This window comes from Trachemys scripta, chromosome 12 (assembly GCF_013100865.1).
Source record: "Trachemys scripta elegans isolate TJP31775 chromosome 12, CAS_Tse_1.0, whole genome shotgun sequence".
Lineage (NCBI taxonomy): Eukaryota > Metazoa > Chordata > Testudines > Emydidae > Trachemys > Trachemys scripta.
Window position 1 is genome coordinate 40,970,253 of NC_048309.1, and position 25,986 is coordinate 40,996,238.

The 25,986-nt window shown below is 45.1% G+C and overlaps 1 gene segment (V, D, J or C); it reads left to right on the forward strand.

Moving 5' to 3' along the window:
* The first annotated feature begins 19,139 nt into the window (after positions 1–19,139).
* Positions 19,140–19,728, forward strand: LOC117885750. The segment is given in 2 exon segments: positions 19,140–19,282; positions 19,375–19,728. Coding segments are annotated over 2 exon segments (372 nt in total).
* Positions 19,729–25,986: the final 6,258 nt, after the last annotated feature.

Sequence of the window (25,986 nt, forward strand, 5' to 3'; positions counted from 1 at the left end):
CTCTCTACTGGAAAAATGAAGTTGTCGATGAACAGAGGAAGACTCATATAATTAAGAGGTTGAGCTTCCAGTATAGGTGAACCAAGAACATGGAACCCTACTGAACTGCAGAAATGTCCCTTCTACCGCCCTGAATCTCTCTTGACCTTTAAAGAAAGACTTTTAGGCTGGGATTTAGAAATATCTTTATCCTATCAGTGTCATAGCAATAAATCTAGAAGACATAACAAAAAATCAAAAGATTGGAAATGAAAAATATGTGACGTTCAATCACGGACACATCTGCCCAGTAGCTGGGAGGTGTAATTCCCAGCTTGGGTAGATGTACATGCACTTGCTTGGATCAAGGTAACAGGATAAAACTAGTGAGAACACGGCAGCACATGCAGCCCTTTGCGATGGGCACCTGTGTAGGTACCTAGGATCTCAGATGGGATTGTGCTCAGGCAGCTAGTCTGTGCTGCCGACGCTCCACTGCTATTTTTAGCACAAAGCTCAGTAGCTCAGTCAAAGACAGAGTGTGTACGTTTACCGGAGCAGGGAATTACACTTGCCACATGCAGTATAAACACACCCCACAAGGCACAGACCGAAACACCGAAGAGACTGAGGTTTGCACGAAGGTCTATCCAGCTGTCCTCTATCAGAGCAGATTCAAAGACAAATTTGTCCCATTTGATAGATGCAGCTGAGAAACAGACCCAGACATACAAAAATCCACCACAACCGCTCCTAAACACACACCATGGGTGGTTTCCTGTTCACAATTACATCCAGTTAAATTGCATCAGCTTCGTGTGGATTTACAAAAGAGGAACTGAGATTGGAATCCATCCACATATAGAGAAATGTAAGTGAAATAAAATTGAAAACTCATGAAGAGAGAAATAAAAGAGTCATTTTTATCCAGAATGGAGAATGTGCTTGTAGAAAAATGAAAAAACGGAGAAAAAGAAAGAGATACATAGACAGAATGAGTTAAAAATATACAGAGAGAGAGATTGTTTATTTATCCAAATGTTATGAGCAATAAAATATAGACATGTTTAAAGAGAAGTAGCAGATCCTTGCGGTTAAAGCAAAGATATCAGAGCCAATAAGTCAGAAATCTCTTCCTTGCTTTTTCCCTACATATTTCTTGATGTATCAGACCTTCTGATCTCTTCAACCACTGCCTTCGGTTGCACCCATATAAACTATGTCTATATAAGGGGTGGCAATGGTACATTGAAACAAAAATGGAAATCCAGAAAAGCGCTCGCATGCACACACACACACACACACACACACACACACACGAGAGAGACTATTTTGTTTCAATTTTATTACACTGGTCTACAATTTTTGAGAAGTCATCTGCTTCAGAGATAAAATGTGCTATTTTTTATGTATTTTGATGTGCTGAATTCAAATATGACAATTAAAACAACTGATTGGCTACTGTTTCTAGGATATTTAAGTTTTTACATTTTATGTCTATGTATATTGTGTAGATAGTAGAGTTTTAATCATAAATTGTAAACCTAGGTCTTTTCATGTGTTTACGGTTGCTTTACATGATAATATTTCACCCGTCCTGTTTATGTAACACTTTAAAAATCAGCAAAAGGGTTATATAAATAAAATTGATTATGAAACAAAAGGCAAAAAACTATTATGTACATAGTTTAGTCCTATTCAGTGTCTACTCGGCGCTTCTTGGCTTGTCTCTTGTATTCATTAAATGGAGCATCTCTTGTCACTGTCCAGCAATAGTCTGCAAGCATTGATGGGCTCCATTTGGCCTGATAGCGTTTCTCCATTGTTGCAATGTCCTGGTGAAATCGCTCGCCGTGCTCGTCGCTCACTGCTCCGCAGTTCGGTGGAAAAAAATCTAGATGAGAGTGCAAAAAATGTATCTTTAGTGACATGTTGCAACAAAGGCTTTTGTATGCCTTGAGGAGGTTTTCCACCAACAACCTGTAGTTGTCTGCATTGTTGTTTCCGAGAAAATTTATTGCCACTAACTGGAAGGCTTTCCATGCCGTCTTTTTCTTGCCATGCAGTGCATGGTCAAATGCATCATCTCGAAGAAGTTCACGAATCTGAGGACCAACAAAGACACCTTCCTTTATCTTAGCTTCACTTAACCTTGGAAATTTTCCATGGAGGTACTTGAAAGCTGCTTGTGTTTTGTTAATGGCCTTGACAAAGTTCTTCATCAGACTCAGCTTGATGTGTAAGGATGGTAACACAATCTTCCTTGATTCAACAAGTGGTGGATGCTGAACACTTTTCCTCCCAGGCTTCAATGACTGTCGGGGCGGCCAATCTTTCTTGATGTAGTGGGAATCTCTTGCATGACTTTCCCATTCACAGAGAAAACAGCAGTATTTTGTGTATCCAGTCTGCAGCCCAAGCAAGAGAGCAACAACCTTCAAATCGCCACAAAGCTGCCACTGATGATGGTCATAGCTTATGCATCTCAAAAGTTGTTTCATGTTCTCATAGGTTTCCTTCATATGGACTGCATGACCAACTGGAATTGATGGCAAAACATTGCCATTATGCAGTAAAACAGCTTTAAGACTTGTCCTCAATGAATCAATGAACAGTCTCTACTCATCTGGATCCTGAACGATGTTGAGGGCTGCCATCACACCATCGATGTTGTTGCAGGCTACAAGATCACCTTCCATGAAAAAGAATGGGACAAGATCCTTTTGATGGTCACGGAACATGGAAACACTAACATCACCTGCCAGGAGATTCCACTGCTGTAGTCTGGAGCCCAACAGCTCTGCCTTCCTCTTGGGTAGTTCCAAATCCCTGACAAGGTCATTCGGTTCACCTTGTGTTATGAGGTGTGGTTCAGAGGAGGAGGATGGGAGAAAATGTGGGTCTTGTGACATTGATGGTTCAGGACCAGAAGTTTCATCCTCTTCCTCGTCTGACTCAAGTGAGAATGATTCTGGTGCATCAGGAACCGGCAGTCCTTCTCCGTGGGGTACTGGGCGTATAGCTGATGGAATGTTTGGATAATGCACAGTCCACTTTTTCTTCTTTGACACGCCTTTCCCAACTGGAGGCACCATGCAGAAGTAACAATTGCTGGTATGATCTGTTGGTTCTCTCCAAATCATTTGGCACTGCAAAAGGCATAGATTTCCTTTTCCTGTTCAACCACTGGCGAAGATTTGTTGCATAAGTGTGGGGCCCACCTCTTCCCTGATCTCCAATTTTGCAGCCAAAATAAAAGTGATAGGCTTTCTTAACCATAGTGGTTATACTGCGCTTTTGTGACGCAAAAGTCACTTCACCACAAACATAGCAGAAGTTATCTGCACTGTTCACACAAGTACGAGGCATCTCTGCTCACTTTGGCTAATCAGAAATGTGTCCCTTTGCAAAATCAAACACTGACAAATGAGAGAGCACGACACTGTATGATTTCTAGAGCTGATATGAGGCAATTTGTTCAGCAGAGTGATGTAAGCTTCATTATATTTGCATCATCCATGACTTCTAGGAATAACATGATGCAATTCATATCATGTATGACGCAATACCAGCTTCAGATTGCATCATTCATTGTTTTGCCTAAAAAGCAAGTACTGTCCAAACCCGGTCATAGATTTATTCATAGATCCAGTCAAAGATGTATTTTAATCATTTCTGGTTTAAACTGAGATCCCTTCCCTTTATAACTCACTTATCCTCCGCCATTCCCAAGTCAAGGGTCGTATATATTGACCCAATAGCATAACTTGAAAACTAGAGCCAATCAACAATTTTAAGCATCATTTTCGTTCTCAGTGACCCAGAATTAGTAAAGTTTGACTACATTTATTTCAGAAGCATTTTGGCTGTAGAGCAGTGTTATGAGCAATAAAACTCACGTGGTAAAAAATACACACTCAAGGAGCCAATAAACTAGATAAATTCATGGAGGATAGGTCCATTAATGGCTGTTAACCAGGATGGGAAGGGATGGTGGCCTTAGCCTCTGTTTCCTTGAAGTTAGGAATGGGTGACAGAGGATGTGTAACTTTTTTGCTGTATTATAAAATGCGAATGTAGTCTACAATTGTGTATTCTGAGAGTGGGCAGGGGAGACATGGATCCTACGCATAGCAGACGCGGAGAGAATAACTGATGCCTTTGCCCGTCCGGGGCCTGAAACAAACTCCCTGGTAGTCAGGGACTGAGAGTCTTTTCCTTAACAACAAAGGACTTTGGACCTGGCTCATGATTATAAGATACAAGATGCTGGAGCGTATGAAGCATAGTGAGATAAAGAATGATTTTGCATCTCCTAACAGGGTGACAACTTACCCAGTAGGGGGCTGGTTGGTGCTGTGAAGTTGACTTGTGGGGAAGTACGGTTTTGATGACGTGCACAAACCCAGTCCAACAGATCCCATTCTCTCTTTAATTATATTGCAACCAATACAATTTTACTTAGTGTTGATGAATTTTAGAATAAATCCCTTCACCCACTTTGGTTCATTATCAAATATATTCAAGAGAGCAGATAACCAATGTCAGTCAAGTTTATTTCTATAAACCAGTAATAATATAGTACATTAAAAAGGTGATGGGTTACAGGGAATGGATCATCTGTTCTGTTCATTCCCTCTGAAGCACCTGGCATTGGCCACTGGGCTACATGGACTTTTGGTCTGACCCAGTTTGACTCTTCTTATGTTCTAAATCTGAGAACCATTCATTGCTCTGTCTTAAGCATGTTTTGCTATAGCCCATCTGTGATTGGTTCCCCCTGGCGTGCTACGTGGAGCTAGGATTCCACTGAGCCCTCTGACCCACCAGTCTGGGCTCTTTCTCACATTTCCTCCAGCATTCACACAGGTAGGAACACACCCAGCTGCAGTTACATGCAGACTCTCTGATCAGCCACTGCATGAACCAACAACAGAGAAGCTACAGATAAGATAACCACCAGCTCCCCAGCCTAGGACCCCAGCATCTTCACTGGTGGGTGTTACCCAGGTGTAACTGCATTTGAAATACAGATACACAGTCAATATCTATAACTTCAGATACAAAAATGATACATACAGATGTAAGCAGAGTCAGGATGAGCTCTACCCTGACATCTGGTGGTGAATTATGGCGAGTGTGGAAAAGAACTCCAGGGGCTGATCTTGTTTGCATAGGCAAACCCACCCGCCTGGCATGAGACAACAGTAACTGAAAGTGGTTACTTTGGCTGGTGTGGGATCCCCAGTTTCTCTGTTATTGGGGCAGGAAGAATAAAGTTTTGTTACCCTGATTCTGTGGATCAAGGCCAGTGGAACTGTTGTATGACAGAAAGACTCACCATTAACTAAGTAGCACTCGCTTGACAAGGGGCATGGGTGGTTTTTGGTTTGCTGGTTTCAAGAACCAACGGGAAAGGACATGGCCCAATTTGCTGTTGTGGGTCTTCGCTCATGGTTTGGTCTATGAACTCTAGTTGTGGTGTTTTCCCAATTTAATGGTATATCATTTACCTTATTAAACATTTTCTGCTACACCGAGACTCTGTGCTTGTTAGAGGGGAAGTATTGCCTCTTCGAGGTGCCCGGCCACGTGTGTAAGATTTTCCCAGGTCACTGGGTGGGGGCTCGAGCTGGTTTTGTGTTACGCTGTTGGGAGGGGAGCCCTATGTACTGAACCCGGCCCTTGCTGCTATCAACTCGGCCAGGCAGAAGGGTTACACATACAAATAAGATAATCATATTCAGCAAATCATAGCTTTTCCAATGACACCTTCAATGACCCGTCTTGCACAAAATGCATTATAATGATGCTATAATCATTTCATAATAATATCCCAATGAAGAATATGGGGTGCAGTGTCACACCGTCTACATTCAGTGACTTTCCCACTGGATTGAACAAGCAATCCTATTCTTCCTGACATGGTGGATGCCTGAACAGGAATTTTTCATTTCTAAATCAGATTATTTCATTTTAACTGTACTACTTTCCCTTTCACATTGATGATCTATTGCCAGACGTACCCTAACCCTAACCCTTCTATCTCTTTTTCTGAGAGAAGACTATAGTCTTTGCACTGTACTTTCCATTCTCTTCTACTATTCATAGTCTTCAATTATCTCAGTAAACCAAGCTTTGGGTTCCTTCCTGGATGTGTCGATCATGCTGTGCCTCTTGGTGTATTTTGTTGTTATTCCCTTTCACAGAAATTCACATCTCTCCTGCTTGGTAATTTCTCCTTCATTTGAAATGAAGTAATCTCCCTTGATGTTTCTGCTGGTGGGAATTTGAAACTATTGCATAAAGAAAGTGAATATTTATTTTTAGAAAGTTTAGAAAAACAACATTACAAGGACAGTCTTATTACTAACCTCAAAGGGGAAGTCATGGAAGAAAACTGATTCCAAAGGGAAAATAACAGAGACAGGAAAACCGTTGACACAAACTGGGTTTTTTTTTAAGTTCTGCTCTAGTTCAAAAGGAATTGTTTTGGGGAAGTTCTTTGGCCTGTGCTCTACACAAGATATGACCAGATGATTGCAATGGTCCCTTCTGGCCCTGGAATCTGTGAATTATCTCTGAGAACACCTTTCAGAGAGATGGACTATCTCTCTGAGAAGTATCCTCAGGTTCAGTTGAACTTTCTGGGTTTCATTCAGGAAACACCAGCTGAGATTCTACAGATGGAATTATCCTAAAGGCCTCTACTAACCTTAAAATGTTTGATTCTATGAAAAATTCATTCAAGTCAACAGTCCAGATTCCCCTCTAATTTAAACCAATGTAAAACAAAAGTAATTCAACTGAGGTAAATAGATTCAAGCCCATGTAAACCTCATCTAGGTAAGAAATGCCAAGCATTTTATCAATTATGTATGTCATATAATTGCTGTGGTATCTTGAAGTGTCATACATTGGGATTACTTATGGCACCTTAGAAACTAACACATTTATTTGAGCATAAGCTTTCATGGGCTACAGCCCACTTCATCGGATCCAATGAAGTGGGCTGTAGCCCACGAAAGTTTATGGTCAAATAAATGTGCTAGTCTCTAAGGTGCCACAAGTACTCCAGCTCTTTTTGTGGATACAGACTAACACGGCTGCTACTCTGAAACCATACATTGGGATTGTAAACTCATTTGCTATGAAATAGTAATTTTCTGTTAAGATTATAGCATACCTGTGCGTGCTATAAAATAATAAATAATGCTACCAGGGTAAAAAATATCTCTAGAAGACCTTAAATTGTTCTTGTTATTCAGAGGTAATCTGTGAATACACATAACATGATCTTTACCCATCAAACCACCTTGGAATTTAAAGGGACTTATGGGAGTTAGAAGCACAATTCTGAGTGATTTATGATAGCAATTGGGCACCTAATTCCACTTGTTTTCTTTGAAAATCTCAGCTAGAAAGAATAATGAATTTCAGAGTGTCTTCTGAAAGAAAATGGCCGGGTTATTAAAGAATATGCTTGCGTGTTTAAGTAGTACCTTTGGGGGGGGGGGGGGGTGCTAATTAGCTGGTTAGGCACTCTATACACTTGCATTTCTATAACTACTCCTCAGATAGTCATTGCTACCGAATCTAAGGCTATAGAGTGATAAACAAACTAATGATGAGGAGTGGGTCAAACTCCACCAGAAGAAATCAATGCTCCACCGCTTGGCTTCACACAGGTCCTAGGCCTGGAGCTGGTGCTATGGTTTTGACATGTTTACACTAGGAAATGGGCCAACGCTACAAAATTGTCATCGTGTTTTACCAGCATTTAGATACTAGCAAAAGCACCTGGATGCATATCAGTGAAAAGCCCAGCTGCCTGTTCCGAGCCCCTTGTCCTAGCCTGTTTGCAACTGGGGAATTGGGATTTAAATAACCAAAGTATAAACACAAACAAGAATCCCTCAATGACTCTAAATTGTGTCTTCCCTAATATATCCCACTGGTGATGGAGGGTTTGTAATTAGGACGTTTGGGTATTAATTAACGCCAACGCTGATTGCATCATGTCCTCTGCAATATTGCTAGTAAGTTGCAGAGCATTTTCAATAGCATGGTCCAAATTGTTCCCTGGTGTACCCCCTCTCTTTTCCCTGCGGTTATACCAGGGGTGCGTCTGAACCAGTGTGTTTTTATCACTGAGATACTGATAACAGATACACCACTGGAGTAAGGAGAATTACTCTGTATTTACACCAGCATACCAGAGATGAGAATCTGGGCCATTGTGCACATTCAAAGTTCTCCAGGATCTCAAAATAATGTGTGATAAAAACTACTACTGTCAAAAGGAGAACCCAGAAGAATTGCTATGTGTCGTGCTTCCGCCCCAAGGTCCACACCTCCAGTCAGAGCTCTCACCCCCCCACCACACCCTCAACCCTCTGCCCGAGCCCTGAGCCCCTCCAGGACCCCAAACACCTCATCCCCAGTCCCAGCCAGAGCCCTCACCCCCCACACCCTGACCCTCTGCCCCAGCCCTGAGCCTCTCCCGCACCCCAAAACTCCCATCCCCNACACCCTGACCCTCTGCCCCAGCCCTGAGCCTCTCCCGCACCCCAAACCTCCCATTCCCAGCCCCAGCCAGAGCCCTCACCCCCACACTCCTACTGTCACCCTGAGCCCCTCCCACAACCCAAACCCGTCATCTGCAGCCACAACCCACAGCCCTCACCCCTGCACTCAGGGCCGGCTCTACTGTTTTTGCCGCCCCAAGCATTGCGCCGAATTGCCGCCGTGGAGGGCGGGCGCAGTCCGTGCGCCGTTAGTCCATGTGCGTTTCCGCGGCGGCAGCAATTCAGCGGCAGCTTTTGTCATCAGCCGGAAGACAGAAGCTGCTGAATTGCTGCCGTGGGCAACTGAACATAGAAGCTGCTGCCGAATTGCCGCCGCCCCGGAAACTCATGTGCCGCCCTAACGGCACACGGACTGCGCCCGCCCTCCACGGCGGCAATTCGGCGCACTGCTTGGGAGCAAAAACACCCGGACTGCGGCTCCTTGCAGCTTGCCGCCCCAAGCACCTGCCTGGAAGGCTGGTGCCTGGAGCCGGCCCTGCCTGCACCCCTTCCTTCTGCACCCCTCCTATCCCCAAACTCCCTCCCAGAGCCTGCACCCCTCTCTCCGCACCCCCTCCTATCCCCAAACTCCCACCCAGAGCCTGCACCCCCTCCCTCCGAACCCCCTCCCATCCCCCAACCCCCTCCCAGAGCCCGTACCCCTCCCTCCGCACCCCCTCCTATCCCCAAACTCCCTCCCAGAGCCTGCACCCCCTCCCTCCGCACCCCCTCCCATCCCCCAACTCCCTCCCAGAGCCCGCACCCCCTCTTTCCGCACCCCCTCCTATCCCCAAACTCCCACAGAGAGCCTGTACCCCCTCCCTCCGCACCCCCTCCCATCCCCAAACTCCCTCCCAGAGCCTGCACCCCCTCTCTCCGCACCCCCTCCCATCCCCAAACTCCCACCCAGAGCCTTCACCTCCTCCCTCCGCACCCCCTCCCATCCCCAAACTCCCTCCCAGAGCCTGCACCCCCTCCCTCCGCACCCCCTCCCATCCCCAAACTCCCTCCCAAAACCTGCACCCCAATTTCCTGCCTCAGCCTAGGGCCTGCACCCCAGACCTCCTCCCTCACCCAATCTCCCTCCCAGAGCCTTGGGCGGGTGGGGGGGCAGAGTTTGGGTGGGGTCGGGTTCTGGGCACCACCACCATTTCTACAAACCTGCCACCTCTGATCTTGCCCTGCAAACCTGAACTCCCAGCATTCTCAGGACACATGCTGATCGCTAGTGGCCACTGCTGATATCCAGCACCTCCCTCCTCTCTTCACCTGTGAGTCCCTCTCGGGATTGGAGATGGACTGGAACCAAAGAGCATCTTGGAAGCAACATTACCAGCCCAAGCAGTCAAAAGTCATGAGTTAGACCCCCCAAATCACAGGCTCTACCGCCGCCCCTTCATTCATTCTTCGGTGGCAATTCGGCGGCAGGCCCTTCCCTCCAAGAGGGACTGAGGGACCCGCAGCTGAATTGCAGCCGAAGAGCCGGCCCTGGGAGAGGGTGCAAATTTATATTCTTGCCTCGGGCGCAAAAATACCTAGTTACAGTTCTGCCCCAGACCCAACTTCTACCTGCAAATAACCAGCCTGAAAGCGGAGGACACCGCCTTTTATTACTGCACCAAAGACCATGAGGGGAAATGAGTCTGAGCTCAGAAAAAAACATTCCTGACAGCTGCAGAAGAAGTTCTCTGCCTGGGGGCTTTAACGAGCCGAAGACTGCACAGAACACGATGATGGGAGCATCGAAGAGAAAGGGTCAGGAGAAGAAATGTTGGTCCCTGGATTATAAATAGTTGGAGGTAAATTGCATTTCTAAGGGAGTTTTAAAGATTCACCCTGGAATTGCTCTGGACGTCGGACATTGCCCCGCTAAGAGCTCGTATCAGCGGTGTTTCTATTTCAAACACAGAGACACATCATCATCACACCGACATAGACACACAAACACAGACATACAATCATTCAAGCACCCCCCCACACAGAGATCCACACCTTCGAGCACTTACACTAAGATACACAGACAAAAACACACATGCAAATACACGCACTGAAAAAGCTTTCTGACAATTTCTGAGTGTGTTAAAGGTGAAGACACTGGATTTGAAAAGATTTAGCCAAATTCTGCTCTCAGTTATATTGGCCTAAATCCAGGGCCACCCAAGGAGGGGAGGCGGGCAAGTGGGGCAATTGGCCCCGGGCCCCGCAGGGGCCCCCACAAGAGTTTTCAACGGGTCTTTGGTGGCAGGTCCTTCAGTGCCATCGAACACACCCGGAGCGAGTGAAGGACCCGCTGCCGAAGACCCAGGGCTTCTTCTGCTCTGGATCTTCAGCGGCAATTCGGCAGTGGGTCCTTCACTCGCTCCGGGACCCGCCTCCGAAGTGCCCCGAAGACCTGGAGCAGAAGGACCCCTGCTGCTGAAGACCCCAGGCCCCCTGAATCCGCTGGGCAGCCCTGTCTAAATCCAGGGTCACTCCCCTGACCTAAACAAAATTATTCCAGATTTACACTAACTGACAACAGAATCAGACCTGACACGGAGTGGAGAATAGTCAGCCAGTTTACAGAGCTGGTCTACTGCCTTTTCCACCCTTTACTGTGCTGTGCATTGCAGGTGTCCATAGTGGTAAGCACCAAATTGAGATTTAAGAGAGATGAAATTTACTTCCAGTTCTGCCACTTATTTCCTGGGTGATCTTGGGCCAGTCACTTCACTTCCATGTGCCTCAGTTTCCCCATGTGAAATATGATGATAACGCTGCTTATCTACTTTGTAAGGTGCTCTGAAATCTATGGCTATATAGGAGCTAGATTCTACTATCATCATCCTCATCTGTACTGGGATTATCTCGCCCTGACCATGCAGAAATGACATTGAATCTTTGACAGGCGAAGGTCCATGACCTCACTAATATTGGGCAACACCCTTCATTCCTCAATCCCGCCAATAGTCTCACTATAATCAGTCAGATTTGGTATTTGACCCAGACCTAGGAATCTGCCCAGGGCTCTTCGACTAATCTGGTCGCTCTGAGAGTTTTCTGCGTCAAACACAATTGATGACCCTATGAGGGAAGCATCCTCTGCACCATAATTAGCGATAACTTCATAGCAACTGGTGAAGACATTTACATTGATATTTTTAGCAACAGCCAAAAAGTTTCCAGCATCAGGTTTATGAACACAGGGCGTGACACAAATGATGTACTCGGTGGGGTGGCTTCCACTGAGTTGTAAAGGGCCTTTTGCATCAGGCCCTACGATTAAAGTGGCTTTTCTTTTCGTACACTAGACATTTTTGCTCAAGTTAATCATGTCACCCAAACTGCAGTTTTCTCATGGGAAAGAATATCCATTAATTGCTGCATTGGGGAATGGCCCAAGGCCAAATGAAGATAATTGATGAACTAATTCCATTCATTTCAGTGATCTTTGCATCACAGTCAGAGTAATAGATTTTTTCCCCTCTGAGATACACACATGTCCCCCTCTCCCCCAGTCACCATCATATCTGAGCACCTCATACTTTTTATCTCATCTATTCTCCCTGCACCTTGGAGAGGGAGGAAAGTTCGATTATCCCCATTTCACAGCCCGAGAACTGAGGTACACCTGTGGGAGTCGGGCGCCTCGGTGCTTCAGAAAATGTACATTGATACCTCAGTACTTGGAAAAATCCAGCCCCAGGTGACTTCCCCAGTGGCACAGGACGTCTGGGACAGAGCAGAGAACCCAGCCCGGGCGTGCACAGCCCCAGGTGAGCACCCTGAGCCCTGAATGTTCCTCCCTCACTTCTAGCCACTTTCTGAATCCCCAGACAGGTAAATTGGGCTCGTTAAGTGAGGAGGTTTTATGTGTCATAAGAAGGGTGATATGCAAATAGGGGTGACAGATTCCTGTTTAAATCTGTGCCTCTCTCTGCCCAGGCTGCACCTGGAGACACAATCCGCAGCCCCTGGATCTGTGCAGTGACCAGCCAGTCCCCTGAGAACTTTCCCCTCTAGCACCCGGGAAAATGAGACTTTGGCTCCTTTCAGTTTTTGTTGCTGCGGCTTTGGAAGGTATTTTCTTCCCAATGCATCTACTGAAGTGTTGAGGGATTTTTCTATGCGTGACACTGCAATGGCTGTGATTTATAACACAACTTTATTCAGGGGTTTCACGCTCTTTATTGGAGAATGTAGTTCATGTGGCTCATTGGTCCCTTTTTGAATTAAATTCTCTCCTTCAATCCGCTGCTGATTTTTGATTGTCATAGAATCAGAGAACTGGAAGGGACCTCGAGAGGTCATCAAGTCCAGTCCCCTGCACTCATGGCAGGACCAGCACCTACTAGAACATCCCTGACAGGTGTTTGTCTAACCTGCTCTTAAAAATCTCCAATGATGGAGATTCCACAACCTCCCTAGGCAATTTATTCCAGTGCCTAACCACTCTGAGAGTTAGGAAGTTTTTTTCTAATGTCCAATCTAAACCTCCCTTCCTGCAATTTAAGTCCATTGCTTCTTGTTCTATCATCAGAGGTTAAGGAGAATAATTTTTCTCCTTCTTCCTTTTAACAACCTTTTAGGTACTTGAAAACTGTTATCATGTCCCCTTTCAGTCTTCTCTTTTCCAACTCAGTTGTTTCAATCTTCCCTCATAGGTCATGTTTTCTAGACCTTTAATCATTTTTGTTGCTCTTCTCTGGGCTTTCTCCAATTTGTTCATATCTTTCCTGAAATGTGGTGCCCAGAACTGGACACAATACTCCAGTTGAGGACTAATTAGCATGGAGTAGAATGGAAGAATGACTTCTCCTGTCTTGCTTACAACACACTAATACATCCCAGAAGGATGTTTCTTTTTTTGCAACAGCGTTACACTGTTGACTCATATTTTGCTTTGGTCCACTATGACCCCTAAATCCCTTTCCGCAGTACTCCTTCCTAGGCAGTCATTTCCCATTCTGTATGTGTGCAACTGATTGTTCCTTCCTAAGTGGAGCATTTTGCATTTTTCCTTATTGAATTACATCCTGTTTACCTCAGACCATTTCTCCACATCATTTTGAATTTTCATCCTATCCTCCCAAGCACTTGCAACCCCTCCCAGCTTGGTATCATCTGCAAACTTTTTAAGTGTACTTTCTATGCCATGATCTAAACTGCTGATGAAGACATTGAAAAGAACCAGATTGAGAACTGATCCCTGCCAGACCCCACTCATTATGCCTTTCCAGCATGACTGTGAACCATTGATAACTACTCTCTGGGAATGGTTATCCAACCAATTATGCACCCACCTTATAAGTAGCTCCATCTAGGATGTATTTCCCTAGTTTCTTAATGAGAAGGTCATGCGAGACTGTACCAGAAGCTTTATTAAAGTCCAGATATACCACATCTACCCCTTCCTCCCATCCACAATGCTTGTTATCCTGTCAACGAAAGCTATCAGGTTGGTTTGACATGTTGTTGACAAATCCATGCTGACTATTACATATCACCTTATCATCTTCTAGACGTTTGAAAATTGATTCCTTAATTATTTGCTCCATTATCTTACATGGTACAGAAGTTAAGCTGACTGGCTTGTAATTGCCTGGGTTGCCTTTATCTCCAGTTTTATAGATAGGCACTATATGTGCTCTTTTCCAGTCTTCTGGAATCTCCCATCTCTTCCATGACTTTTCAAAGATAATAGATAATGGCTCAGATATCTCCTCAGCAGGGCTGTCCTTGGGCATATGCAGAATATGCGGCTGCGTAGGGCACCTGGGAATTTGGGGCACCACTGGGTCTTAGTGTCCCACCTTTCTGGCTTTCCTATCCCTGTTCTGACCCTTCCTGCAGGCTCCCACAGCTGGCTGCTGCAGCCTGGTGACTCTTACTCTGGAGGGAATCTAGTAACTTAAAGGTGAAAAAGCCTCCAGCCTGCCAGACCTATTAGCACAGCCATTCAAGTGGCAATGAAACCATTTAACAGGCATTTGCCAGCCCCTAAGTACACACTGTAAGTTTCTGAATGTATTGACAAAACAGTTGTGCATGACTGTAATATTTACCCGAACATGTTATTCTACAGGACCTTCATTTAAATTTTGCTTTAAAAATATTTCATTGGTGAGTTGGTGAAGATTATAAAATCACATCTCTAAAAAACCCTTGCATAGATTGTTAGATGCAGAATCATCTTTAGCATTAAATGCTTGGATTGTCAGACATATAGGGTTTTTTTAAAATAAATCCTACAGAAGACCACCCTTATCTAAAATAAACATTTTAATTTTAATTACTATAGTAAAAAAACTTGCTTCTAAAGTCTTCCTGTCCATCCCTTTCCCCCTTCACATCCCACCCCCCTCTTCCCCTGGTTGAAGAGAGCCCTTAAAGGGACAATACCCCTTTCCTTCCAGATAGCCGGACAAAGAGTTTCCCTTTCTTTACTTCTGACTATCTGATGAACTAATTTTAAGAGAACCCTCCAGAAAAATCAGTATCTTAATAAGATATAAAATCCTTTGTTTTGCCTAAAATCTTTGGAAATTTCACCAACTTTAAAAAAATATGTCTATTGTTATGGAGATCATACAAAGTAAATTATTGTTCCCTTTTTCTAAAAAAAATGAACATTGTTCTGAACACACTAAACCTTTGTGACTGATCCATTTAAAATAATGTCTGTTTCAGTGAGTTAAATAGGTAGTAATCTGGAATGATTACTTTTTGAAGGCTTAAGAGTACATTTAAAATATCAAATCAGCTTAGAAATACTGATTAAGAAAATGTAAAACCAAGAAGAGCTGCATCATGTATTCCTTAATATTTAATGTTGTATTCAGCAGGACAGCTGATTTGACCTTACTACAAAGTTTGTGACTAAATCTCTGACAAACTTCAGGGCATATCAAAAAACCTGTGACTGACATTTTTTATTCCCAAGTTTAGTGTTTTTAATTGGGTACCTTCTGCATGTCCATTCTGCGCGAGGGAGAGGGTACGGGGGGTCTCTGTGGGGAACTGTGACTCTCCGCCACCGTGAGGCGAGCCGAGCATCTCGCTATCCTTTGCTGCCTCATCTCCCCCCATCCCCCACTTCCCCACCCAATGGGCTGTGAGCCTGGGCTGTCGTCAGGCATAGGGGCACCAATTTAATAATACTGTGTAGGGCCCCATAAATCCTAAGGACGGCCCTGCTCCTCAGTCAGTTTGCCTCTTTCCCTTTCGCCCCCAGGGGCCTGCTCGCAGGTGGTTCTGACCCAGTCGGGGCCAGCGCTGAAGAGGCCTGGAGAGTCCCATAAACTGCAATGTGCCACCAGTGGGTTTGATCTTAGCAGCAACTGGCTGGCTTGGATCAGACAGGAGGGATGGAAGGGGGGAAAGACACAGTGAGAGGAATCCCGATACGGAAAATACAAAAACCAAAACTGCAGAATCTTCTTTCTGCCACATGCCGCGTGGGGGCAGCACTTCCACAAACGATCCAGCCATGGGCACAGGTATGGGATCTGCAACCAGAGTCAAAACAAAATTTCCCTCATCAGGTTTCAAATCTCTATATCTGTCTATGATAGTGTGTCCATAAAACTGGGACTTCTTGAATATTAAGCTGTCCTGGGATAAGAGGGAAGGTCCTCTCATGAACTGGTAACGGGTTAAAAGATAGGAAACAAAGGGCGGGAATAAATGGTCAGTTTTCAGAATGGAGAGAAGTAAATAGTGGTGTCCCCCAGGGGTCTGTTCTGGGACCAGTCCTATTCAACATAAACATAGATGATGTGAAAAAAGGCGTAAACACTGAAGTGGTGAAATTTGCAGATGATACAAAATTACTAAAGATAGTTAAAACCCAGGCAGACTGCAAATTGCTGCAAAAGGATCTCTCAAAACTGGGCAACAGAATGGCAGACAAAATTAAATGTTGATAAATGCAAAGTCATGCACATTGGAAAACATAATCCCAACTATACATAAAAATGATGGGATCTAAATTGCCACTCAAAGACTAACAAATTTATTTGGGCATAAGCTTTAAGGTGCCACGGGACTCCTCATTGTTTTGTTTTAAATAAGGAAGTGTTATTTACTCCTTCTCATAACACAAGATCTAGGGGTCACTAAATGAAAGTAATAGACACCAGTTTTCAAACAAACAAAGGGAAATATTTCTGCACACTACACAGTCAACCTGTTAAACTCTTCGCCAGAGGATGTGGTGAAGATGAAGACTATAACAGGTTTTCAAAAGAGAACTAGATGGAGGATAGGTCCATCAATGGCTATTAGCCAGGATGGGCAGGGATGGTGTCCCTAGACTCTGTTTGCCAGAAGCTGGGAACGGGAGACAGAGAAGGATAACTTACCTTTTCTGTTCATTCCCTCAGGGCACCAGGCACTGGCCACTGTCGAAAGACAGAATACTGGGCTAGATGGACCTTTGGTCTGACACAATATGGCCGTTCTTATGGTCATATTTGAATGTGGCCCTTATCAGACAGGAAAGTAAAAATGAACACAAACTCCGGGACAGTTACAGATTCATAGAATTAAAGGTCGGAAAGGAGCAGTATGATACTCTAGTCTGATCACCTGTATAATACAGGCCATAAATCTTCAACCAGATTAATTGGGGTTCAGTCTAGCACCCTCTTTACTTCAGCATGCTGGGATTCCGCTTCCTTCCACCACTGTCAGAGATACAGTCAAGCCGAAGGGCCGCGATCTCTCAGCTTTGGCACTAGAACCCACCAAGTTTGTTTGTTTCTGGTTAGTTGAATAATTTTTCAGCAAAAGCTGCCTTTTTCTGGCACAAGGAGCATTTTCCTAGGAGCAAAACAATCTTGGATTAAAAGAATAAATAACCCCCAAAATATTTATTTTCTGCTTTAAATTATAATAAAAAGGGGGGTCAGTGAGAGAAGAGGGGGCTGAAGAATCCCCTTCTCCATTCCCCATGAGGGGTAGCAATGAGCAAACAGCACAGCCTTGGGGACAAGACTGAAGAGGGTCTTTGGGGGTTGGAAAAGATTTTTTCAACTCAGTACCTACATAAACGGCTCATTTGTACATGGAACTTGCAGGTGCCCTTTGACTCCCCCTCTTCTAATGTCTCCAGGTTCCACTTCAGCGCTGGGTCCGTCAGGCTCCTGGGAAGCGTCTGCAGTGGGTCTCCAGGGCGCAGTATACACAAAATTGTTCCCATTACACCGATTCAGCGAAAATGCGATTCATTGTCGCCCGAGACAATCCCAGGAACCCTCTGTATTTACAAAGGAACAGCAGGAGAGCGGAAGACACCTCCCGGTATCACTGTGTGAGAGACTAGACCACAGTGACAAAGCCCATCACCAAAACCAACAGCGGGTTAACATTGTGTTTGGCTCTTAAAATGGCCACATTTAAGAAAAGACAGGAACCAACCCCAACAGCCAACACAAAGGCACTGATCTGTGCTCAGTTTTATTTGACAGAATCCCAGTATGAATGGGAAGTGGAGTCCGAATGGGAATAGAAGTGTGAACATGAATATGAATATCTATCGTGAATATCAATCTCCCTTCAGTGCTGCCTGAAGTCCCCCCAGATACAGACCCCACTAACCAGACGTTACATGGCCCCTCTGCTCATGGGATGGGGCTCCAGGGTGAAGTCTCCCCTCCCCTCCCCCATATCACTCTACAATAACCAGGCCTTAAGTTCCTGGGTGAGAAAATACAGTGTGACAAAGTTCCTCCTCTATCTTGGTGGGTCCCACGCTTATTGGCAGATTTTCTTGCCCCAGAGATTCCCCATGTGGGTTGGGGAACAGCCCAGAGACCTTCCCCCTGGAAGAACCCACAGTCCAGGTCAATTGGGAGGTTTGGGGGGGAACCCAGGCCCACCCTCTATTCCGGGTTCCAGCCCAGGGCCCTGTGGACTGCAGCTGTCTATAGTGCCTCCTGTAACAGCTGCATGACAGCTACAACTCCCTGGGCTACTTCCCCATGGCCTCCTCCAAACACCTTCCTTATTCTCACCACAGGACCTTCCTCCTGGTGTCTGATAACGCTTGTGCTCCTCAGTCCTCCAGCAGCACACCCTCTCACTCTCAGCTCCTTGCACCTCTTGCTTCCAATTCCTCACACTCACACCACAAACTGAAGTGAGCTCCTTTTAAAACCCAGGTGCCCTGATTAGCCTGCCTTAATTGATTTTAGCAGCTTCTTCTTAATTGGCTCCAGGTGTCCTAATTAGCCTGCCTGTCTTAACTGGTTCTAGCAGGTTCCTGATTACTCTAGTACAGCCCCTGCTCTGGTCACTCAGGGAACAGAAAACTACTCATCCAGTGACCAGTATATTTGCCCTCTACTAGACTCCTGTATCCCACTGGTCTGGGGCTGTCACAACAGTCACTGCAGGGAGCTGTTCATTCCTCCCAGGGGTCAGAAAGTGCTAGGAGGACCCCAGCGCCCTGTGCCCAGCGCTGCACAGACATACGGGATGGGACAGTCTGACTCCTGCACCCAGAGCCCTGGGGCGAGTCAGTCAGATCACTGGCAGCAGGAGTGGGTGTCTCTTATAAAGCGGGGGCATGTAAATGAGGGAGACAGTTTCCTGTTTAAATCTGTGCCTCTCTCTGCCCAGGTTGCAACCGGAGACAGAATCCGCAGCCCCTGGGTCTGTGCAGTGACCAGCCAGTCCCCTGAGAACTTTCCCCTCCAGCCCCAGGAAAATGGGGGTTTTGCTCCTTGTAATTTTTGCTGTAGCAGCTTTGGAAGGTATTTTCCTCCTCTGAATAACTGGCAGTTGGGAGAATATTGTGTTATCGCTGTTTTTTATATCAATATTTACAACCTATTTTTATTCTCAGGTGTCTGGTCCCAGGCGCTGGTGGAGTCCGGAGGGGATGTGAAAAAGCCCGGAGACTCTCTCCGCCTCTCCTGCAAAGCCTCCGGGTTCACCTTCAGCAGCTACTGGATGAGCTGGGTCCGACAGGCTCCCGGGAAGGGACTTGAATGGGTCTCTGCTATAAGCTCCAGTGGGAGTATGTATTACCCTGATTCAGTGAAAGGCCGATTCACCATCTCCAGGGATGATTCCAAGAGTGAGCTGTATCTGCAAATGACCGGCCTGAAGCCCGAGGACACCGCCCGGTATTACTGTGCGAGAGACACAGTGAGGGGAAGCCAGTCTTAGCTCAGACAAAAACCTCTCCCTGCAGTAATTAGAGAAGCAGTTTGGTGTTGGGGGCGCCCAAGGTCTGTAAGTGAAAATGAGATCAGCTCTGAGAAAGAGGCTGGCAACAAAAAACCCTTTTATTGTTATTGTTATTCCTCTTCTTTGACTTTTCGCAAGGGGAAGGCATTTATACAAGTTCCCACAAAGGGCAGAACATTCTTAGTTGGGTCCCTTCCTCTCCAGGGGACACATTCTGAGCCCACACACAACCTCCCGGGGAGTCACAGATCCATAGACATAAAGGCCGGAACGGAGCAGGATGAGAAACTAGTCTGAGCTCCTGCATAATATAGGCCACAGAGCCTCAATCTGGTTCATTCCCGCTCTGTCTAGGACCTTCTTCATTTCACCGTGCTGGGATTCTGCTCAGTGTCACCCTGTCAGTGACACATTCCAGCAGAAGGGCCGTGATTGCTCAGATGTTAGCACTAGAACCCACCAAGTTTCTTTGTGCATTTGCTTTGTTTTCTGCTTCTTTGTCTGGTTAGTTGAATTATTTTTCACCTATGATGGCTTTTCTGGCACAAGGAGCATTTTCCTAGGAGAAAAAAAAATACCCTGGGTTAAATGAATAAATAAATAACCCCTCCAAAATATTCATTTCTAGTTTTAATAATAATACAGAAACGGGGGTCAGTGGGAGAAAGAGAGGGAAGGATGCAGAGTCCTCTGCTTCCAGCTACCACCAGGGGGCAGCAACGAGCAAACAGCGCAGCACAGCCTTGGGGACAAGGCTGAAAGGGGGCATTGGATGTTAGAAAACATCATTTTCCAGCTCTGTACCTACACAAACATAGGACCTGCAGGTGCCCTTTGACTCCGCCTCGCTTATCAAATCTCTGGGTTCCACTTCCACGCTGGGCCCGTCAGGCTCCTGGGAAGCGTCTGGAGTGGGTCTCCAGGGCAGAGTATACAGGAGAGAGTTCTCGTTACACCGATTCAGTGAAGGGTATCGACTCCCGAGAGAATCCCAACAACTGGCTGTATTTACAGACGAGCAGCCAGAGACCAGAGGACACAGCCGAGTAGCACTGTGTAAGAGACTGGATCACAGTGACAAAGCCCATCACCAAAACCAAAGGTGGGTTCACACCGTGTTTGCCTTTTAAAATGGCCAAATGTAAGAAAAGACAGAAATTAACCGCATAGTCAACGTTATATCAAAGGCACCAATTTGTGCTCTGTTTTATTTTACAGAATGGAGTAGATGAAATAGTAAGATTTTGACTGAACGGTGCGGAGGACTGTATAAAATCGTTTCATGTTCCATATTCCATATTCCGTAATTACTGGCAGGAATCATTGGTCTGACACTACCATGGCAGGAAATATAAACAGTGATGAATCACATAAAGTTGTGTGCCAAATGCCTCTGAAGAATGTTATCATTGTTGGAGAGTATCTATCTATCTATCTATCTATTCTGTTTTCTTAACACTGTATCTTTTGTCATTGTAGTTTGTTCATTCAAATAATCTATTTTATTCAGTTTTTCAAATCATTTTACTATTTTCCATTTCATTTTTAAGGTGTTCTTTTAAAATGCCATGTATGTTGGGAACCTAACGATTTAGGACTATTTCAGCCAAAACTCACTATGTGGAGATAGCAAAATTCCCATTGGTAATTCCTATCAATAATATTCCCTAAAGCACTACACTGACTGAGGAACCCAAGCTCCATTTTCAGAAGTGATTTAGGAATTCTGAAGTCTAAGCTCTTGTCTACATGGTCCTGCAGTTCGGACTACAGGGGCGTGACTAGCAATGTGCACTAAAGTGCTACACGGTAACTTCCCTGTGTATGCGCTGCAGGTGTGAACTAAAGATTCCCAGTGAGCAATAACATAGCCCTCTTCAAGCAGTAATATATGAGTGTGAAGGAGGAATCTTTTAGTCTGCACCTGCAGCATACAAAGGGGGGGTTTCAGCACAGAACTTTGGTGTGCCCTGTTGTTCACGGCCCGTAGTCCAAACCGAGGGGCAGTGTACACATGACCTTAGTCTCAGTGAAAGTCAGTGGGATGTAGGCATCTAAGAGTCAGATTTTCAAAGGTATATTAAGTGCCTAAAATTGCAGCTAGACACCCAGTGAGATTTTCAAAAGCATCTAAGTGCCTAGCTCCTATTGATTTCAATGGCACTTGGATACCTAGGCATGTTTGTAGAGCCCATTAGGAACCTATCTACATCTCTAGGGGCCTAAATATCCTCAACATTTTGACCTTATATCACGTTTGAAAGGGGACTTTAGAATGAAAATTACAAAAGGGCCAAAGTGAGCTAGATTCTGGGAGTGGGGCTTCTATCTCCCTTAGGCTCCTTCAAAATCCCACCATTGCTCTCCTATGTTACATAGGTGTTTTTGAGAATTTTACTCTATGTATCACAGAATCATAGAAGATTAGCATTGGAAGAGACCTCAGGAGCTCATCTAGTCTAACCCCCCGTGTGACACTGCATTCCCTATGTTTTATGGAAATATGCTAATGTGTGTAAATATAATGTAACTGAAAAATCCTTTATGCAAAAGGTCTCTTGTAAGGTATCATTACAAAGCTTATAATCTACTGAGTGTGTTCATCCTATTTGTATGTATGTATGTATGTATCATTTTTGTATCTGAAGCTAGAAATATGAAGCATTACTCTAAAGTCCTAGTGTAATTATGCAAAGTGTGGGCCATTAATGGTGGTTTAGAATCTTGATGGCTCCCACTGACTAGGACAATTGGTTGTAAATGGCTCTGTTTGCTTGCAAGCCTTCCTGTGTTCCTGTGAGTCAGGCCGGGAAGAATGGAGGCTGGGGTCTCACAGGACATGTGACCATGTCACCTGATACTGGAATCCATCTTAAACTTGGTGCTTTCCCATTTAGAAGGAGGGGTGGGGACCCAGAGACAAAAGATTCCCACCTTGTGCCAAAGCTATAAAAGGGGGTGGAACAGGACAAAAGGGGCTTCCAGTGATGAGAAATCCCCTAGTTACTGCCTTAGCAGGAACTAACAAAAACTGTACTGGAGTAAGGATTGGGCCCAGACTAAGAAGGAGTCTAGTCTGTGAAAGAAGCTTATTGGAACACCTCTGAGGGTGAGATTTACCTGTATTCAGTTTCTTAATGTATTAGGCTTAGACTTGTGTGTTTTCTTTTATTTTGCTTGGTAACTTACTTTGTTTTGTCTGTTATTACTTGAAACCACTTAAATCCTACTTTTTATACTTAATAAAATCAGTTTTGTTTATTATTAAACCCAGAGTATGTGATTAATACCTGGGGGAGCAAACAGCTATGCATATCTCTTTATCAGTGTTAGAGAGGGCGGACAATTCATGAGTTTACCCTGTATAAGATTTATACAGAGTAAATCAGATGTATTTGGGGTTTGGATTCAATTGGGAACTAGGTTTCCAGGTGCTGGAGATAGATGACTTGCTGAGCAATTTTTGGTTAAAGTCTGCAGCTTTTGGGGCATGGACCAGACCTAGGTCTGTGTTGCAGCAAACTAGCATGTTTGGCTCAACAAGTCAGGGTTCTGGAGTCCCAAGCTGTCAGGGAAAATGGACTCAGAGGTAGTTTCAGCACATCAGGTGACAGTCCCAAGTAAGTCTCTATGACCGAATCCATCACGCCCTACTCAAAGCTGGACCAACCTCAACTAAATCATCCCAACCAAGGTTTTGCCAACCCAGGCCTTAAAAACCTCTAAGGAAGGAGATTCCACCACCTCCCTAGGTAACCCATTCCAGTGCTTCACCACCCTCCTAGAAAATAGTGTTTCCTAATATCCAACCTAGACCTCTCCCACTGCAACTTGAGACCATTGCTCCTTGTTCTGTCATCAGGTATCACTGAGAACAGCTGAGATCCATCCTCTTTGGAACCCCCTTCAGGCAGTTGAAGGCTGCTATTGAATCCCCCCTCACTCTTCTCTTCTGAAGACTAAATAACCCCAGTTCCCTCAGCCTCTCCTCATAAGTCATGTGTCCCAGCCCCCTAATCATTTTCATTGCCCTCCACTTGACTGTTTCCAACTTGTCCACATATTTTCTGTAGTGGGGGGCCCAAAAGTGGATATAATAATCCAAGTGTGGCCTCACCAGTGCCGAATAGAGGGGAATGATCACGTCCCTCGATCTGCTGGCAATGCTCCTACTAATGCAGCCTAATAAGCCGTTATCCTTCTTGGCAACAAGGGCACACTGCTGACTCATATCCAGCTTCTCGTCCACTGTAATCCCCAGGTCCTTTTTTTTGCAAAACTGCCACTTAGCCAGTTGATCCCCAACCTGTAGCAGTGCATGGGATTCTTGTGTCCTAAGTGCAGGTCTCTGCATTGGTCCTTGTTGAACCTCACCAGATTTCTTTTGGCACAATCAGTGTTTTCCCCAGGAATTGAAATGGGGGAGGGTGGTGTCAAATTTATGGCAGGGGAGGTCCAGGCCGAAGAGGGGTGAGACTGTGAGGGTGAAGGTGGGATGTAAGGCACCATAGTAAAAACTGAAAAATGTGACATGACCATTTTTATTAGATTTAACTCATGTTTAAAATCATCACACAAATTAAAGTTGGCTACTCAAGGCTTCTATGAAGCACTACATCTACATCCTCCTTGGTTTCTTGTTACAATTTTGCACAACTCTGTTAATGAACTTCTTGAATGCAGTGCGTTCATCTTTGGTGGCTTCTCGTATGTCCGGTACTTCCATTCCTTCAATTGATATGCTCATTAGTTTATTCACATGATCATGCAGAAGGCAACTTCTTTCAGAATACAAAATTCTATTCAATGATGAAAAAGAACTCTGTTGTGACTGGGAGTAGCAAGAGATGAATTCCTACTTCTTTCATCCCAGGAAACATAGCACAAAGATTGGGTCGAGCCACTAGTGATGATAAAGAAGTTGAAGTTGGAAGTCAAATCTTCATTCATTTGTCATATGATATTCCACTCTGTGTTCAAATACTCTATTCTGTCCTGAGCACATGGCTGCCCCATTGCTGGTAGTGCCTCACTTCACTCAACTGTCAGTGTTTTATAGGCCAGGGATATGTAAAAGCTAAGTAGAGGTTGAGTAGAATCTAGAAGACGGTGTTGTAGATTTTTAAGAATCAAGTCTGTGTATTTTTCAGTTGTCTTAACAAACACTTCTTGTCCTCTTCACTTAAGGATTTAATATAAATGCATTCGTTAGTCAACTTCTGGACTGAAGTCTTTGCTTCTTCCAGTACTTTTTCAATGGATAGCTCTGATTGATCCAAATGTAGCTTCTATTGCTGGAGAAAGATCTCCTACTGTTGTAGCAGATGTCTGGTTGGCATTGTTTAATGAACCAAATGGTTTCAACGGTAGACTTACAAGAGTGAGAATGGCAATAGTCTTCTCTGAATGTAGTAGCAAAAGTAATCCACCAGCTTCACTACTTAGATCAGAGGTGGGAAAACTACAGCCCACAGGCCACATCCTGCCCACGGGACCATTCTTCCTGGCCCATGAGCTCCTGGCCCAGGACGCTAGCCCCGGCCCCTCCCCTGCTGTTTCCCCCTCCCCCGCAGCCTCAGGGTTGGGGGTGGGGTAATCAGGAAGGAGAGGGGGCTTGGATGGGGTGGCATGAGGCAGTTAGGGCGGGGATCCGGGGGCAGTCAGGGGATAGACAGCAGGAGGGGTGGATGAAGCAGGGGCTCCAGGGGGCCGTCAGGAGGTGAGAAGTGGGGGGAGGGTCAGATAGGGGACAGGGACCGGGCCATGCCTGGCTGTTTGGGGAGGCACAGCCTCCCCTAACCGGCCCTCCATACAATTTCTGAAACCCGATGCAGCCTTCAGTCCAAAAAGTTTGCCTACCCCTGACTTAGATCCATCCCATCTTGGTAGATACTTTCCAAAGCCAGTAATAATGGCTGGAGTAATTTTAAGATAACAGCCAAGGATCGCTCATGAGAAAGCCACTGGGTTTTCCCAGGTTGGACCAATTTGAATTTCAGTCCCAGTGTATCTTCTATATTTTCCAAGATAGTCAGTCTTTTTGGACTTTGCTGAAAAAAGAATATAATGAAGACATTAAATGTATAGCTTTTAAAATGTCTTTTGAAGAGTCTGCAGCTTGTACTAGCGCTAGTTGGAGTCGATGGCCTCTGCAGTGTGTGTAGGAGAGATTAGGGTTACACTTGTCTCTGAGCAAAGCTTGTACTCCACCATGTCTTCCAGAGAAGTTTGCAGCTCCATCAAATGCACAAGCAGCCATCTGTTT